Genomic DNA, 17143 nt, shown 5'->3' with positions numbered 1-17143 from the left:
TCTCTCTCCCTCATCTCTCTCCATATTTGAACTGGTTATGTTAGGCGGATTGATAACTGTATTTCATCCTAGTCTACAGTCTACAATACACTCCTCACAGCTCCTCCTTTTCCTGCCAGTGCTCAAGAGATCCTGCAGCTTAAACTCTGTTCTCTGGATGGCAGCAACATCAGCTTGTTGTCCTCTTTATTTCCATTGACCCTCTTTATAGAAAATGAAGACTAGTGATTCATAGTGTCATCCATTGACCGCTATTCTTGAAGGAATACAGGAGTTGAAGCTGTGGTGACTTAATGGGTAACAATATTAAAACGATAGGTATGAATTAATCAGATACAGACAACAGCCATGTAAAGGGTTAACTCTAATCCAGGAAGTGAAAAGCACACAGCAGTATCAGTTGGGGAGGAGCCTCCCAACATGACTTTGCTGAAGCGAAACTGAAGTAGAGAGACATACAGACTATTTTGGATAGGACAGGGAACAAACTTTATAAACAGCTAGACGCTGAAAGTCCTATATCTGTGGCACCACAAACAGAAAGGACATTATCCACAAACGAATGCAGGTGAATAGAAATCATTATGGACAGTTAATATATGCTTTACCATGTTTGTCTTCTATTTTCCTTTTATCTACAGTATGTTCAACTATTCATACTTAAAGGACTTGTATCTATATTGTTACAGCATCTATGATTGGTTAATGTTGTCCTAAACTGAATTCTAGAAAATGCTTTATGGTTTCACCTTTGGTCTCTGTCTAGATATGACCACCTCCAGCAGTCTCCTGTCTGAAGAGCAGTTCCTGTGTTCTATCTGTCTGGATGTGTTCACTGAGCCGGTCTCTATTCCATGTGGACACAACTACTGCAAGGCCTGTATCAGTGGATACTGGGATACCAGTGACCTGTGCCAGTGTCCAATGTGTAAAAAAAACTTTGATAAGAGACCAGATCTGTTTGTCAATACTTTCATTTCTGAGATGGCTGCTCAGTTCAGGCAGACAGTTGAAGTGAAAGCTACCAGCAGCCCAGACCAATGCCCTGACATAATTGTAGAAGTGTCCTGTGACATCTGTACTGGGATGAAGGTCAAGGCCCTGAAGTCCTGTCTGGTGTGTCAGACCTCTTACTGTGAAACTCACCTGGAGCCTCATCAGAGAGTCCCAGCCTTGAAGAGACACAAGCTGATCAACCCTGTGGAGAACCTGGAAGAAAGGATGTGTAAGAAGCACGACAGACTCCTGGAGCTGTTCTGTAGGACTGACCAGACATGTGTGTGTCAATTCTGTACTGAGACAGACCACAAGACTCATGACACTGTCCCTCTAGAGGAAGCGTATGGAGAGAGGAAGGCTGAACTGGGGAAGACTGAGACAGAAGTGCAGCAGATGATCCAGGAGAGACTGAAGAAGGTTCAGGAGATCAAACATTCAGTAGATCTGAGTCAGAAAGATGCAGAGAGGGAGATATCAGACAGTGTACAGGTCTTCACTGCTCTGGTTCGCTCCATTGAGAGAAGCCAAACTGAGCTCATTGAGGTGATTGAGGAGAAGCAGAAAGCAGCAGAGAGGCAGGCTGAAGGGCTCATTAAAGACCTGGAGCAGGAAATCACTGAGCTACAGAGGAGAAGCACTGAGCTGGAGCAGCTCTCACACACTGAGGACCACCTCCACCTCCTACAGAGCTGTCCATCCCTCTGCACCCCTCCACCCACCAAGGACTGGTCTAGAATCAGTGTTCACAGTGATATGTGTGTGGGGACTGTGAGGAGAGCTGTGTCTCAAGTGGAGGAGACTATTTTGAGTGAAGTGAAGAAGTTGTGTGATGCTGAGTTGAAGAGGATTCAGCAGTATGCAGTAGATGTGACTCTGGACCCTGATACAGCACATCGTGGTCTCATCATGTCTGAGGACGGGAAAAGGGTGAAACATGGAGATACAAAACAACATCTCCCTTACAAGCCAGTTAGGTTTTCCACCTGTCTCTGTATCTTGGGAAAGGAGGGCTTCTCCTCAGGTAGATTCTACTATGAGGTGATGGTTAAGTTAAATACTGACTGGGTTTTAGGAGTGGTCAGAGAGTCCATCAACAGGAAGGGGAAGATCACACTGAGCGCTAAGAATGGACACTGGGCTCTGTGCCTGAGGAATGGAGAATACAACGTTCGTGCTAAACCCAGTGTCTTGCTTTCCCTGAGAGAGAAGCCCCAGAAGGTGGGGGTGTTTGTGGATTATGAGGAGGGTCAGATCTCCTTTTATGATGTGGAGGCCAGGTCTCATATCTACTCTTTCACTGGCCGCACCTTCACTGAGAAACTATATCCATTCTTCAGTCCCCATGTTAATGATGGTGGTAAAAACTCTGCCCCTCTGATCATCTCTCCTGTCAATCAGACAGAATGACTTTTAACTTGAACATCTACAAAGATATGTACATTTAATCTGTGGTCCTACATCAGAGAGAACATTTCACTGTAATATTAATACAGACGTGGTTGTTGTTTGTTATCAACAGCATCATATCAGTCTGTTAGACATGAGGAGTAGCCTACGGTATGCAGCAGCATTGTAAGATATTGAAACATCTCTCCAGGCTCATAACAAGGTATGATTCATATCTGGAAGTTACATTTATGGGTTCTGATTGTGAGATAATATAAGCAATTTGTTTGTAATTTAGCTCATGTATTGTTTGCACTGTATATCTCTGATCCACCTATAATAAACTGGGATGTGCATGGAGTCACATTCAGGACTTTATGAAACTAAAATCCAGTTGAATATTGACAATTTGCTTTATTTCTACTAGTCCTGCTGTCCCAGATGTTTACAATAGTGACGGCTATGACATCAGTTTGGAATAGTGGAGGTAAGCTGAGGTGTCTGATGTTGATATCATATGGAAATGGTCTGTTTACAGGGTTTTGTTGTCTCGTCACCGCAATTATCAAAGATCCATTTTCATGCTTTACAAATAGTCACCTGTTATGGCACATTGTCCGTCTGCACATTCATTGTGAATAGAGTAAGATAATAAGTGAGGGAATGAATGAAGAGGAATGAAAGAGAGACAGAGAAATATGACAGGACATCTGATTGTTGACATCAAACCCATGCTATGCCATCAATCCAAACTCTAAACAGATGTAAATAAGCACCTGAGAGAGAAGGAGTTCAACCATGTAAAGGGTTAAAGGGCAATTCTGCCACTTTTCAACCTCCTATTCATGATATCCAGCACCAAACCAGTGTCTACGTAATATTATGTGAAAACGGTGTGTTAGATGGAGTGGTTGGTTAAAAATATGAGAAGAAAGTTCCTAAAAGAAATGTTTCTCTGTAGAATTAAACGTTTTTAAAAACCTGTAAAACCTGCAATGAGTTTCTAGTCTGTGCCTGTGTTGTCTGGTCAGAGACAGTGGATGGAGACTTCCTGTGTTGTCTGGTCAGAGACAGTGGATGGAGACTTCCTGTGTTGTCTGGTCAGAGACAGTGGATGGAGACTTCCTGTGTTGTCTGGTCAGAGACAGTGGATGGAGACTTCCTGTGTTGTCTGGTCAGAGACAGTGGATGGAGACTTCCTGTGTTGTCTGGTCAGAGACAGTGGATGGAGACTTCCTGTGTTGTCTGGTCAGAGACAGTGGATGGAGACTTCCTGTGTTGTCTGGTCAGAGACAGTGGATGGAGACTTCCTGTGTTGTCTGGTCAGAGACAGTGGATGGAGACTTCCTGTGTTGTCTGGTCAGAGACAGTGGATGGAGACTTCCTGTGTTGTCTGGTCAGAGACAGTGGATGGAGACTTCCTGTGTTGTCTGGTCAGAGACAGTGGATGGAGACTTCCTGTGTTGTGCTGCTGCCATAGACATTGCTCCCTTTCAACAGAGCACCCTGTCCCTCTCCTCCCTCTCTACTCTCACTCTCCTCTTTTCTTCCCTCTCTTTCATATTTTCTCTCTACCCTCTCATGGGATTTCACTGACCTGGAGCCTTGTTACACTGTTTCTCTGTAAGAGGGTTTCAGGCAGCTCTCTGTCTGGTCTTGCTCCTCATAAATGGCATCATGGAAAATTCATACTGCCTGGTCTGCCCTCTGTGGAAAATAAGATTTTACCCCATAAAACAGTAACCTTGTCAGGGTTTATAGTGTGTGTGGCCACAGAGCAGAGTTCATGTCAGGTGGTTCCTGGTTCTATAATACAGAGAGAGGGGGAGGAGAGGAGGGGGAGTTACAGGTGAGATGAGTATGAGGAAGAGAGGTTACTTCTTCCTGCAGAATGTATTGTGCTTTCTCCTGGCTGTCTGATGATGGGAGCTGGTGATTTGGTGCGGGTGTGTGTATGTGTGATTGGTGCCTGCGTGGCCTGTGAATGCTAGGCTGTGGGAGTGGAGAGCAGCGAGGTTCAGAGACAGACTGCCCTCAGTCCTCTACACGGTGTGTGTGCGTGCGTGTGTGTGTGTGTTGACTGCAGTGATTGAAACATTGTGATTCTAGGAAGAGTAATGTAAAAGCTGTATTGACTTTAGTCCTGCTATTTTCAGTACTGTTTTAATCAATATGAACAGTTCCATCTTCAGCCATGTAAAGGGTTAACTGTTCCAGGAAGAGAATCACACAGCAGTATCTGGTGGGGAGGAGCATTATTGGCGTCAACTTGCTGAACTGAAACTAAAGTAGAGACACAGTATATTGTGTACGAGACCAAACTCTCCAGCACTTCAGAAATCTATTAAACAGCAATACGTTCAGACTATACTCTGACTCTCCTAGCCGTTGACACCACAAACAGGAAGGACAGAGATATTATCCAACGAAAACATACAGGTGAGTAGAGAGATTGACCTGGAAAGTTAAGTTGAAGATAAGCTTTACTGTGTTTAACGTCTAGATTGACTTATTTGTCCAGATTCTACTGTATGTTACACTTTTTATCCTACAGTTATAAGATGTATCTATGTTGTAACATCATGTATCAAGATTTGTTAATATCACGTAAGACAATATTGACAACTCTAAAGCTGAATCTATCAAGAGCTGACTGATTCCACTAAATGTTTTATGGTTTCACCTTTGGTCTCTGTCTAGATATGACCACCTCCAGCAGTCTCCTGTCTGAAGAGCAGTTCCTGTGTTCTATCTGTCTGGATGTGTTCACTGAGCCAGTCTCTATTCCATGTGGACACAACTTCTGCAAGTCCTGTATCAGGGGATACTGGGATACCAGTGACCTGTGCCAGTGTCCAATGTGTAAAAAAACCTTTGATAAGAGACCAGATCTGTTTGTCAATACTTTCATTTCTGAGATGGCTGCTCAGTTCAGGCAGACAGTTGAAGTGAAAGCTACCAGCAGCCCAGACCAATGCCCTGACATAATTGTAGAAGTGTCCTGTGACATCTGTACTGGGATGAAGGTCAAGGCCCTGAAGTCCTGTCTGGTGTGTCAGACCTCTTACTGTGAGACTCACCTGGAGCCTCATCAGAGAGTCCCAGCCTTAAAGAGACACAAGCTGATCAACCCTGTGGAGAACCTGGAAGAAAGGATGTGTAAGAAGCACGACAGACCTCTAGAGCTGTTCTGTAGGAGTGACCAGACTTGTGTGTGTCAATTCTGTACTGAGACAGACCACAAGACTCATGACACTGTCCCTCTAGAGGAAGCGTATGGAGAGAGGAAGGCTGAACTGGGGAAGACTGAAACAGAAGTGCAGCAGATGATCCAGGAGAGACTGAAGAAGGTTCAGGAGATCAAACATTCAATAGATCTGAGTCAGAAAGATGCAGAGAGGGAGATATCAGACAGTGTACAGGTCTTCACTGCTCTGGTTCGCTCCATTGAGAGAAGCCAGACTGAGCTCATTGAGGTGATCGAGGAGAAGCGGAAAGCAGCAGAGAGGCAGGCTGAAGGGCTCATTAAAGATCTGGAGCAGGAAATCACTGAGCTAAAGAGGAGAAGCACTGAGCTGGAGCAACTCTCACACACCGAGGACCACCTCCACCTCCTACAGAGCTGTCCATCCCTCTGCACCCCTCTACCCACCAAGGACTGGTCTAGGATCAGTGTTGACAGTGATCTGTGTTTGGGGACTATGAGGAGAGCTGTGTCTCAGCTGGAGGAGACTCTTATGGGTTTAATGAAAAGTCTATGTGTTGATCTGTGTGTTGTTGCTGAGTTGAAGAGGATACAGCAGTATGCCATAGCTGTGACTCTGGATCCTGATACAGCACATCCCAATCTCATCCTGTCTGAGGATGGGAAACACGTGAGATATGGAGACACACAGACAAATCGTCCTAATACCCCAAAGAGGTTTGATAATAGTGTAAATGTCTTAGGAAAGGAGGGCTTCTCCTCAGGTAGATTCTACTTTGAGGTGATGGTCAAGGGGAAGACTGACTGGGATTTAGGAGTGGCCAGAGAGTCCATTAACAGGAAGGGGAAGATCACACTGAGCCCTAAGAATGGATACTGGACTGTCTGGCTGAGGAATGGAGAACAGTACAAGGCTCTTTCTAGCCCCAGTGTCCTGCTCCAACTGAGAGAGAAGCCCCAGAAGGTGGGGGTGTTTGTGGATTATGAGGAGGGTCAGGTCTCCTTTTATGATGTGGAGGCCAGGTCTCATATCTACTCTTTCACTGGCTGCACCTTCACTGAGAAACTATATCCATTCTTCAGTCCCTCTAGTAATGATGATGGTGAAAACTCTTCCCCTCTGATCATCTCTCCTGTCAATGACAGACTGAGTTTTAATCTGAAAATCTAACTGGCCAGTAAAATAAATACATTTAAAATAGTAATAATCTGTTGTCATACATCACAATCAATATTTCAGACACACAAATATCATGCTTCCAAGACATGCGAACCTCTGACTATTACAATAATGGGAGGTTAGCATTTTGTGCGTCTAACTTTCTCACTCATCCTTATTCACAATTCATTCAGGATTATCTGTCATAATGGTAGCATCCACATTAAGGTAAAAGTTTATTTTTATTTTTAACTATTCTATTATTTTATAAGTGGCTCCAAAATGACACAATACATTATTTACAAAATGATTTATATTTGGTACTAAATAGTGTGAAACGCAACCAAAACAAACAGCAAATGGATCTAACAAATGTGTAGAGTTACAAGTTTGATGTTGTCATTGTGTGCTAGGAATATGGTACCAAATACTCAACTTTTCACTACTCTAATACACATATAAGTGAATTTGTCACAATACTTTTGGTCCCCTAAAATGTGGGGACCCTGTATAAAAAGTGTTGTCATTTCTAAATGGTGAAACCAGTATGTACACAAATACCCTCAAATAAAAGCAGAACATCTTTACTTTAACCATATAGTAATAGTTTGAGTTCAAATAGAAACTTTTGGAGTATAGAGACAAAATAAGAAGAAATGCTTCACTGTCCCAACAATTACTGAGGGCTCTGTATATAGTATATACATTTTCTGTTCCGAATCTTTGGGAGTGCAAATAAAACCACCCTTGGGCCAAATTCTTCCAGTTGGGACCCCTGATGTAGCGGATCTAGTTTTGTGTGTGTGTGTGTGTGTGTGTGTGTGTGTGTGTGTGTGTGTGTGTGTGTGTGTGTGTGTGTGTGTGTGTGTGTGTGTGTGTGTGTGTGTGTGTGTGTGTGTGTGTGTGTGTGTGTGTGTGTGTGTGTGTGTGTGTGTGTGTGTGTGTGTGTGTGTGTGTGTGTGTGTGTGTGTGTGTGCTTCGCTTGTCCGTGGTTCTTGGCCTCGTCTTGCATGAGGCCCCATGTTAGTTTAAAAAGACACTGGATTCCATTTTCTCCCTACGTTCCTGCCAGGAGCACCTCTGTGTTACACGGCGTGTGAGGGATTATTCCTTCCTGGGAATCCTGCAAATGAATCTTAATCACCGTGGAAACAGGCTAGTGGAACGTATAGGGATGGAGGGAGGGAGGGACAGATCCAGAGATGGGAATTCAGGAAGTTGTTCTGATTGGGTTGTGGTGTTGTCATTCAGTGAAACAGAGGTTCTGTTCTCTTGCTTTATATAGCTATTGTATTGTACATAACTGTGTGTTGTTGTGTGTGTCTGTAAGCCTGTGTATTGACGGTAGCAGCAGCACTGGTCTGAGCACCCAGACCTCTACCTAGCCTATATTTAGTCTGTGTGATGGACATTGTTTTGAGCCCAAATGGACTACAGAGACTGATAATAAATGCAGTGAGAGAGATTGAGTGTGTTAGCCAGCAAAGCAGTTACCCTGCCAACTGCAGTGCTTCTATTCTGGGGGCATGGGCACAAAATGGCTGCCGTTACTCACAGGATGTAAATTACATCTGCCTTTGAGACAGTCTTGAGATGCAGGTCCATGTGTGTAGACAGTGGTGCTGGAGCAGTTTTTTGTAAATGACATCATCATTTCCTCAATGTTTGTACCGACAGATGTAGACAGTTGATTAGCCTGTCAGTATAGAAGATGCATAAAATGCATCATCCAATTGCAACGTCTGCCTATACCCACTCATATTTCCTCTAGAAAATGTTCAATTTTTAATACCCTCAAACATATAATTAGGAATAAGCCACCATCATTGTCAGTCATTTAACCGGTGAAATGTCCAAACTGCATCTCCAAGTCAGCCATTTGATGGATCTCAATGAGTTTCATGGGAATATGAATGTAGATCTTCTTGAATGACTGTTTTGTGAGTGAATTAGAGCAGATGGTGTTAACACACTTGTCCGTTCTTGTTTCAATTAAAGCAGAAATCCTGCCTAGTGGTGCGCTCTGAGTTTTGGCACATGACATTTTCTTTTATGACTTTTCAGCTTCAGCTAACCATCTGAACCATCAAAATCTCACAAAGACATCAAATAAATCTTTATTTGGTTTGTAATTATCTTGTTTTTCATTACATTTTAGTCGTAATTAAATATAATCTATTTACAATTGATCACAATAAATTTTTCAGAAAAAGTGTGAGTGAGGGAGCGTCACTCCTCCACACACCGGCTGCACTACATCGCTGGTTGTAGACCAGTGTGGAGAGACGGAGAGCAACTCTCTCTCTCTCTCTCACTCACACTCACACTCACACTCACACACACACACACACACACACAGACACAGCAGAATTTGACATTGGGAAATGTACAGCTTGTAGCATGCTGACAGTGTTTATCCCAGTTGCTTTAGATGCTTTCAAATGCAATTTAGGAGAAGAGCATGAGAAAATTGAAAATGGAATTCAGACAATGCCTTTGCCAGCTGTGCAGTTCCTCGGCTGTGTCGGAAAATAAATAGTTTTCTATTTTCTGCTCTTTTCACTCTTGGTGAATGTCGCAAAACCAGATTGTTGTATTATTGTGTGAGATTAAATGTAATAGTCTCAAGGGGCTTCTTATCTGGGAATTAGGAGAGAATTGGTGAAAACACACACACACACACACACACACACACACACACACACACACACACACACACACACACACACACACACACACACACACACACACACACACACACACACACACACACACACACACACACACACACACACACACACACACACACACACACACTCTGACTGAAGGAGTTTGATGTCAAGCAGCTCATTCAGTGATGTATTGATCCATTCAGTAGACCTACACTTCCATCCAGAAGTGAATCAGCCTGTTTATTTATTTGTGTTCCCTGCAAATGTCTGAATAAAAATGAGTTAGTACAGAATGGTGCTTTTTTGTTGTTGTATGTACACACTGGCAGGGTGCGTACATACAGTAGGCTATATGTATGCCTCAGGGAGACGTTTGTTGAATGTAATTGTTGTGACATACAGTATAGAGTAGAGAATAAGGCGTGGGTGGGTTGAAGCACCCGTGGTCTGAAGAAGATGAAGTACATGGAGCCTGTTTTGGTATGGGGCTCTACATGGAAACACACACACGGAAGAGGTAGAACAATTGCAAAGTTGGAGCCATTTCCGAGTTTCATCAGATGTATGGTGTAATATGTGTTCAGGAGCAGGATTTACAGCTGGAGGTTTCTGTTCATTTCAGACTGGAATTCAGATGATGTCCCGCCCACAATTATGTCTGTCTGCCCTTTCTCCTTTCTCTGTCTGTCCTTCTCCCTCTTTCCTTCCCTCTACCTGTCTGTCTTTCTGTCTCCTGTCCCTGTCATTACTGTAGTACAGGTTTATTACAGTAGTCCAGTCCAGAGAGGAGGATGCTGGTCCTTCTGCCCTCTGGCTCTCCTCTCCCTGCTGCCTCCTCAGGAGAGTCCGCTCACCAGGGTTAATGATGCACATCTTATAGCTTCCTTTACACTTTTTTAATACATTTTTTGTCCCTCTGTCCCAGTCTCTCTTTCTCTTAGTCTTCTCCTTCCCTCCCTCCCTCCCTCCCTCCCTCCCTCCCTCCCTCCCTCCCTCCCTCCCTCCCTCCCTCCCTCCCTCCCACATATCCTACATTTGCTCTAAAACAGAGTGAATCAAGTTGAACTGTATTCATGTAGGCCGCCAGCCTTTAGTCTCTCCCTCCCCTCCTCCAGTACTTCACCTGTGCCTATAAAGAGTTAGTCGTTAGTGTTTGCGACCATCAGCAGAACTGCAATGGGATATTTATTATAGCTGCGCTGTGCAGAAGAGGAGCTATCGCATAGTTCAACATTATAACCATAACAAACTTCAGTAAGACTGTTAAGTCAATTATGAAATGAAACATGGAAACGCAGATATTAATAGCTCCTTATTACTCACACATTTCACTGACAAAAGTGCAGTTACAGGAGAGAACGCTTTTGTGAACACAAAAAAATAGTCTCGTGGCTCATCACCGAAGGCTAGTTTGATGTGTGGACATGTGACATGCTTGACTTGATATTAGCACATTCACTTATGGAGTCAGGGAGGGATATACTGATTTTAACTGGAAATGTTGCTGCATACACACACAGTACACATGCACACACGAACACACTAATGTGGTTGGAGGGTTTTGTGTCAGTTGTACTACTCTGAGAACTATGAACGCTATCAGACGGGCTGGCGTTTTTGATTGACAGCGCGCCCCGAGGGAATGGAACAAGAGATGCTGTTGGAGACGACAGACATCACACACACGGACTCTCAATCGACGAGGAATTTTTTGGAGTTACAGAGGAAGTGCTGATCTGATACAAGGGTTTGAGAAACCACTTGACGACAGAGAGGGAGAGACCGTCAAAGAGCGATGTGCTCATCCAGATGCCTAGGAGGACTCTTTCTACCACAGGCAGGAGAGGAGCGCTGTGCTCATCCAGATGCCTAGGAGGACTCTTTCTACCACAGGCAGGAGAGGAGCGCTGTGCTCATGTACTTACCATTACGCAGACCGAATGCCTGCGCTGTTACTCCAACAGTGTGTTGCTGTAGGTTGAGACTCAGAGACAGACTTGGATAGTGTCTGTTCTCCCATAGGAACAGCATGGCAGAATCACTTAGGGCCTGTGAGCTCCGACCTCCATCACCGTAGGCTGTCTCTATGGAGAGACACATCTCTGATATCCTTTTCCATCTCTCCATCTCCTCGTCCTCCCATCATTAACACCACACAAGAGCTCCCCTCGCTCCTCAGATAGGAGAGGAGATAAAACGACAGGAAGATGGGGGAGACATGCCATGATTCTCTCTCTCTCTCCTCAGTCACTCTGTTAATTATACTACTTGTTCTCCACTGAGAGAGATGGAGAGATGTCCTTTCACTCCATGAAGTTCTGCTCAGTGTGATCGAGGGCCTTTATAGCCCTGCGAGGAGCAAAATTGAACATTCCACGTAACAAGGAGCTGGTATTCACAGTGTCTCTCCCTCCCAGTCAGCTTTGATGTGATGTGGCATGACAATGGAGATAAGACAAAGAAAAAGAGGGGGAGAAAAAAGATGATGGTGAAGAGGAGGAGGAGGGTGTCACTTTTTTCCCTTCCGACTCGTTCATTATCTAGCATCACTTGTTTGTTGAGTCAGTCTCTCGGGCCTCTCAAACTAATTTGCGGAGAAGTGAAGTTGACATGTCGAGAGATGGAGAGGAAGATGGTAGAGAGAGGGGAGAGAGGGGAGAGAGGGGGGAGAGAGGGGAGAGAGGGGAGAGAGATGACAGAGACAGATACAGTAGAATGCCTTGTTAAACTAGTTCAGTCCTGTCTATCTGCTGTGTATGGCTGTAGTTCAGTCCTGTCTCTCTGCTGTGTATGGATGTAGCTCAGTCCTGTCTCTCTGCTGTGTACGGCTGTAGTTCAGTCCTGTCTCTCTGCTGTGTAGGGCTGTAGTTCAGTCCTGTCTCTCTGCTGTGTATGGCTGTAGCTCAGTCCTGTCTCTCTGATGTGTATGGGTAAAGCTCAGTCCTGTCTCTCTGATGTGTATGGCTGTAGCTCAGTCCTGTCTCTCTGCTATGTATGGCTGTAGCTCAGTCCTGTCTCTCTGCTGTGTATGGCTGTAGCTCAGTCCTGTCTCTCTGCTGTGTATGGCTGTAGCTCAGTCCTGTCTCTCTGCTGTGTATGGCTGTAGCTCAGTCCTGTCTCTCTGCTGTTTATGGCTGTAGCTCAGTCCTGTCTCTCTGATGTGTATGGCTGTAGCTCAGTCCTGTCTCTCTGCTGTGTATGGCTGTGGCTCAGTCCTGTCTCTCTGCTGTGTATGGCTGTAGCTCAGTCCTGTCTCTCTGCTGTGTACGGCTGTAGCTCACTCTTCATCCAAGGTTCCTGAATACGAAGGAACTCCACCACAGCCTTCCAACTACTCTACTATAGAATGTAAACACACAGTACAGTACCTGTCCATGCCTGTGTTTTGGACAGGAACTCAGATAGAGACAAAGGTTGTGTCTGAAATAGCACCCTATTTCCTATAGTGCACTCTTTTGGGGCCCAGGGCCTGGTCAAAAGTAGTGCACTATGTAGGTATTAAGATGCAAAATAGACTTCACCCGTGGGACCATAACAGCAGTAGTAGTAATATCTCAGAGTTGATGTTTCTGTCACCCATGACCATCAGTCTCTGATGACCTCTTAAAGGGAATGGGCTTTACTTAAAGGGTAATAGACTGTGACATGAAGTGTAACTACCATAACCCCACTGCATCTGCTCTTTTGAGCTTTTTGTTTGATCATATTTCCCATCGCTGTGCTATACACATGATCTCTTCAATGGCTAATTGATCTTAACTGGCAGAACCTGTCACACAGTTATATTTAGTTGTGCAAGCATAATTTCTTCACATTTACTCAGATGCCATATACTGTATATGCGTGTCACTTGATAAATGGTTAATGGAGGGGTTCAAGTACTAACACAAGGCTTTTAGTTTGGTTAAGTGCTGAGAGCACGGAGGTGGTCCCAGACATTAGTTATTTTATCAACCTTCCTCAAAGGCCTAGCCCTATTCTCTACTCTCTGGTATGGCATACAGCTGTGGCACTGACTGGCTGTCGTGCTGTGTGTGCACGTGCACGGTCTGATCGATTTAGAGTCCCCGGGGAAACAAGGGAATTCCCTGAAAGGGTTATTCAGGGTACAGAACAAAAATAATCACCAGCTCTAAGAAAACATTCCTGCTCTTTAGATCAAGAACATCCATCCCTCACTTCCTCCTCTCCTCTTTCCATTATTCCCTCCCTTCTTCCCCCATCCTTCTTACTTCACTCTGAAATGTTAATGTGTGGGTCAAGTGAGCTACTGTCAAATGAAATGAGATGCTATGCATATTGTATTAGTCAGCTCCCCATAGATCATCATTTGTATTCCAGAAGATGAATCTCTCTCTCTCTCTCCCCCAGTCTGAGTTTTCCAGTGCCGCCATCCTCCACCAGGCCAGGAGAGACCATGTAGCTGAGTCATGTCGGGCCCAGAGTGCATCCAGCCGCAAGCGCCGGGTCCTGACCCCCGGTGACCTCAAACACCTGGTGGTGGATGAGGAGCATGAGCTCATCTACTGCTATGTCCCCAAGGTGGCCTGCAGCAACTGGAAACGTGTCATGATGGTCCTCACGGGACGCGGCAAGTACAGGTCAGCAGCATAGGAAACTACTATTAAGATTTGAGAACATGCAAGACACATTTTCTGAAAGGGAAACAATAAATAAACGATGAAAGCTGAATAGTCGATAATGTTGTTTAATTTTATAATACTACTACTGATATGACTACGCTGTCACAAAACATTACACAAAGAACACAAAACACACAGAACACCTTCCTAATATTGAGTTGCATCCAGCCCTTTTGCCCTCAGAACAGCCTCAATTCGTTGGGTCATGGACTCTACAAGGTGTCGAAAGCGTTCCACAGGGATGCTGGCCCATGTTGACTCCAATGCTTCCAACAGTTGTGTCAAGTTGGCTGGATGTCCTTTAGGTGGTGGACCATTCTTGATACACACGGGAAACTGTTGAGCGTGAAAAACCCAGAAGCATTGCAGTTCTTGACACAAACCGGTGCGCCTGGCATCTACTACCGTACCCCGTTCAAATGCACTTACATATTTTGTCTTGCCCATTCACCCTCTGGATGGCACACATACACAATCCATGTCTCAATGGTCTCAAGGCTTAGAAATCCTTCTTTAACCTGTCTGGCGCAGGCGACAACATCGAGAGCGCAAAATTCAAATTACAGAAATAGTAATATTTAACATTCATGAAAATACAAGTGTCATACATCAGAAAAAAGCGTAACTTCTTACTAATCCAGGTCCCGGCTACATCACAAATGGTCCTTTTGTTCGATAAAGTTATTCTTTATATCCCCAAAACCTCAGTTTAGCTGGAGCGCTTCATTCAATAATCCACCGGTTTCCCTCCTTCAAAATGCATACAAAATGAATCCCAAACGTTATCAATAAACTTCCATAAACAAGTCAAACAATGTTTATAAATCAAACCTCAGGTACTCTAATACGTAAATAAACGATGACATTTAAGACGTAGAATCGTTATTGTCTTTACCGGAGATAAACAACAAAGAACGCGCTCTCATCCACACGCATGAAAACACTACAGGCAAAATGGGAGCCACTTAGAAAAGCTACAAATTCTAGTTCATTTTTCCAAAAACAAGCCTGAAACTCTTTCTAAAGACTGTTGACATCTAGTGGAAGCCCTAGGAACTGCAATCTGGGAGGTTTTCCCTTCATATTAAGCATGAAAGCCATTGGAAACAGTGGTAGCTCAGTCCTTTTTTTTCTGGATGGTTTGTCCTCGGGTTTTTGCCTGCCAAATCAGTTCTGTTATACTCACATACATTATTTTAACAGTTTTAGAAACTTTAGAGTGTTTTCTATCCAAATTTGTATATCTTAGCTTCTGGGCCTGAGTAACAGGCAGTTTACTTTGGGCACGCATTTCATCCAGATGTCAAAATACTGCCCCCTAGCCCAAAGAGTTTAACAAGTGACATCACCAAGGGATCATAGATTTCACCTGGATTCACCTGGTCAGTCTGTCATGGAAAGATCAGGTGTTCTCAATATTTGTATAGTCAGTGTTTATACAGTGCCTTGCGAAAGTATTCGGCCCCCTTGAACTTTGCAACCTTTTGCCACATTTCAGGCTTCAAACATAAAGATATAAAACTGTATTTTTTTGTGAAGAATCAACAACAAGTGGGACACAATCATAAAGTGGAACGACATTTATTGGATATTTCAAACTTTTTTAACAAATCAAAAACTGAAAAATTGGGCGTGCAAAATTATTCAGCCCCCTTAAGTTAATACTTTGTAGCGCCACCTTTTGCTGCGATTACAGCTGTAAGTCGCTTGGGGTATGTCTCTATCAGTTTTGCACATCGAGAGACTGACATTTTTTCCCATTCCTCCTTGCAAAACAGCTCGAGCTCAGTGAGGTTGGATGGAGAGCATTTGTGAACAGCAGTTTTCAGTTCTTTCCACAGATTTTCGATTGGATTCAGGTCTGGACTTTGACTTGGCCATTCTAACACCTGGATATGTTTATTTTTGAATCATTCCATTGTAGATTTTGCTTTATGTTTTGGATCATTGTCTTGTTGGAAGACAAATCTCCGTCCCAGTCTCAGGTCTTTTGCAGACTCCATCAGGTTTTCTTCCAGAATGGTCCTGTATTTGGCTCCATCCATCTTCCCATCAATTTTAACCATCTTCCCTGTCCCTGCTGAAGAAAAGCAGGCCCAAACCATGATGCTGCCACCACCATGTTGGACAGTGGGGATGGTGTGTTCAGCTGTGTTGCTTTTACGCCAAACATAACGTTTTGCATTGTTGCCAAAAAGTTCAATTTTGGTTTCATCTGACCAGAGCAGTTTGTGGCAAACTTTAAACAACACTTTTTATGGATATCTTTAAGAAATGGCTTTCTTCTTGCCACTCTTCCATAAAGGCCAGATTTGTGCAATATACGACTGATTGTTGTCCTATGGACAGAGTCTCCCACCTCAGCTGTAGATCTCTGCAGTTAATCCAGAGTGATCATGGGCCTCTTGGCTGCATCTCTGATCAGTCTTCTCCTTGTATGAGCTGAACGTTTAGAGGGACGGCCAGGTCTTGGTAGATTTGCAGTGGTCTGATACTCCTTCCATTTCAATATTATCGCTTGCACAGTGCTCCTTGGGATGTTTAAAGCTTGGGAAATATTTTTGTATCCAAATCCGGCTTTAAACTTCTTCACAACAGTATCTCGGACCTGCCTGGTGTGTTCCTTGTTCTTCATGATGCTCTCTGCGCTTTTAACTGACCTCTGAGACTATCACAGTGCAGGTGCATTTATACGGAGACTTGATTAGACACAGGTGGATTGTATTTAACATCATTAGTCATTTAGGTCAACATTGGATCATTCAGAGATCCTCACTGAACTTCTGGAGAGAGTTTGCTGCACTGAAAGTAAAGGGGCAGAATAATTTTGCACGCCCAATTTTCAGTTTTTGATTTGTTAAAAAAGTTTGAAATATCCAATAAATGTCGTTCCACTTCATGATTGTGTCCCACTTGTTGTTGATTCTTCACAAAAAAATACAGTTTTATATCTTTATGTTTGAAGCCTGAAATGTGGCAAAAGGTCGCAAAGTTCAAGGGGGCCGAATACTTTCGCAAGGCACTGTAACTGTGGCTACTATTACTACCACTCCTACTACTACAATTCAGATACTTTTAT

At 43.8% G+C, this 17143-nt stretch overlaps 3 protein-coding genes across 4 annotated transcripts in view; all 3 read left to right on the top strand.

Annotated features, from left to right (window-relative positions):
* The window catches only part of LOC110490368 (carbohydrate sulfotransferase 11), a 65469-nt gene that overhangs the window by 41456 nt on the left and 6870 nt on the right, over positions 1-17143 (top strand). For both annotated transcript variants that reach the window (XM_021563718.2, XM_021563717.2), the window contains exon 3: positions 13793-14022. In XM_021563718.2, coding sequence (XP_021419393.1) covers positions 13793-14022 — 230 coding nt within the window. The remainder of the gene's footprint in view (positions 1-13792; positions 14023-17143) is intronic.
* Positions 369-2774, top strand: LOC110490367 (E3 ubiquitin-protein ligase TRIM39). The gene is made up of 2 exons (XM_021563716.2): positions 369-568; positions 767-2774. The coding sequence occupies exon 2, from the start codon at positions 769-771 to the stop codon at positions 2404-2406; it is 1638 nt and encodes a 545-aa protein (XP_021419391.2). The 5' UTR covers positions 369-568; positions 767-768; the 3' UTR covers positions 2407-2774.
* Positions 4486-8769, top strand: LOC110490364 (E3 ubiquitin-protein ligase TRIM21). The gene is made up of 2 exons (XM_021563713.2): positions 4486-4824; positions 5086-8769. The coding sequence occupies exon 2, from the start codon at positions 5088-5090 to the stop codon at positions 6759-6761; it is 1674 nt and encodes a 557-aa protein (XP_021419388.2). The 5' UTR covers positions 4486-4824; positions 5086-5087; the 3' UTR covers positions 6762-8769.

The sequence above is a fragment of the Oncorhynchus mykiss genome, chromosome 15 (genome assembly GCF_013265735.2).
Source record: "Oncorhynchus mykiss isolate Arlee chromosome 15, USDA_OmykA_1.1, whole genome shotgun sequence".
In the NCBI taxonomy this organism is placed as follows: Eukaryota; Metazoa; Chordata; class Actinopteri; order Salmoniformes; family Salmonidae; genus Oncorhynchus; species Oncorhynchus mykiss.
The sequence above is the reverse complement of the archived record's forward strand: the minus strand, read 5'-3'. Positions and strand labels throughout refer to the sequence as shown.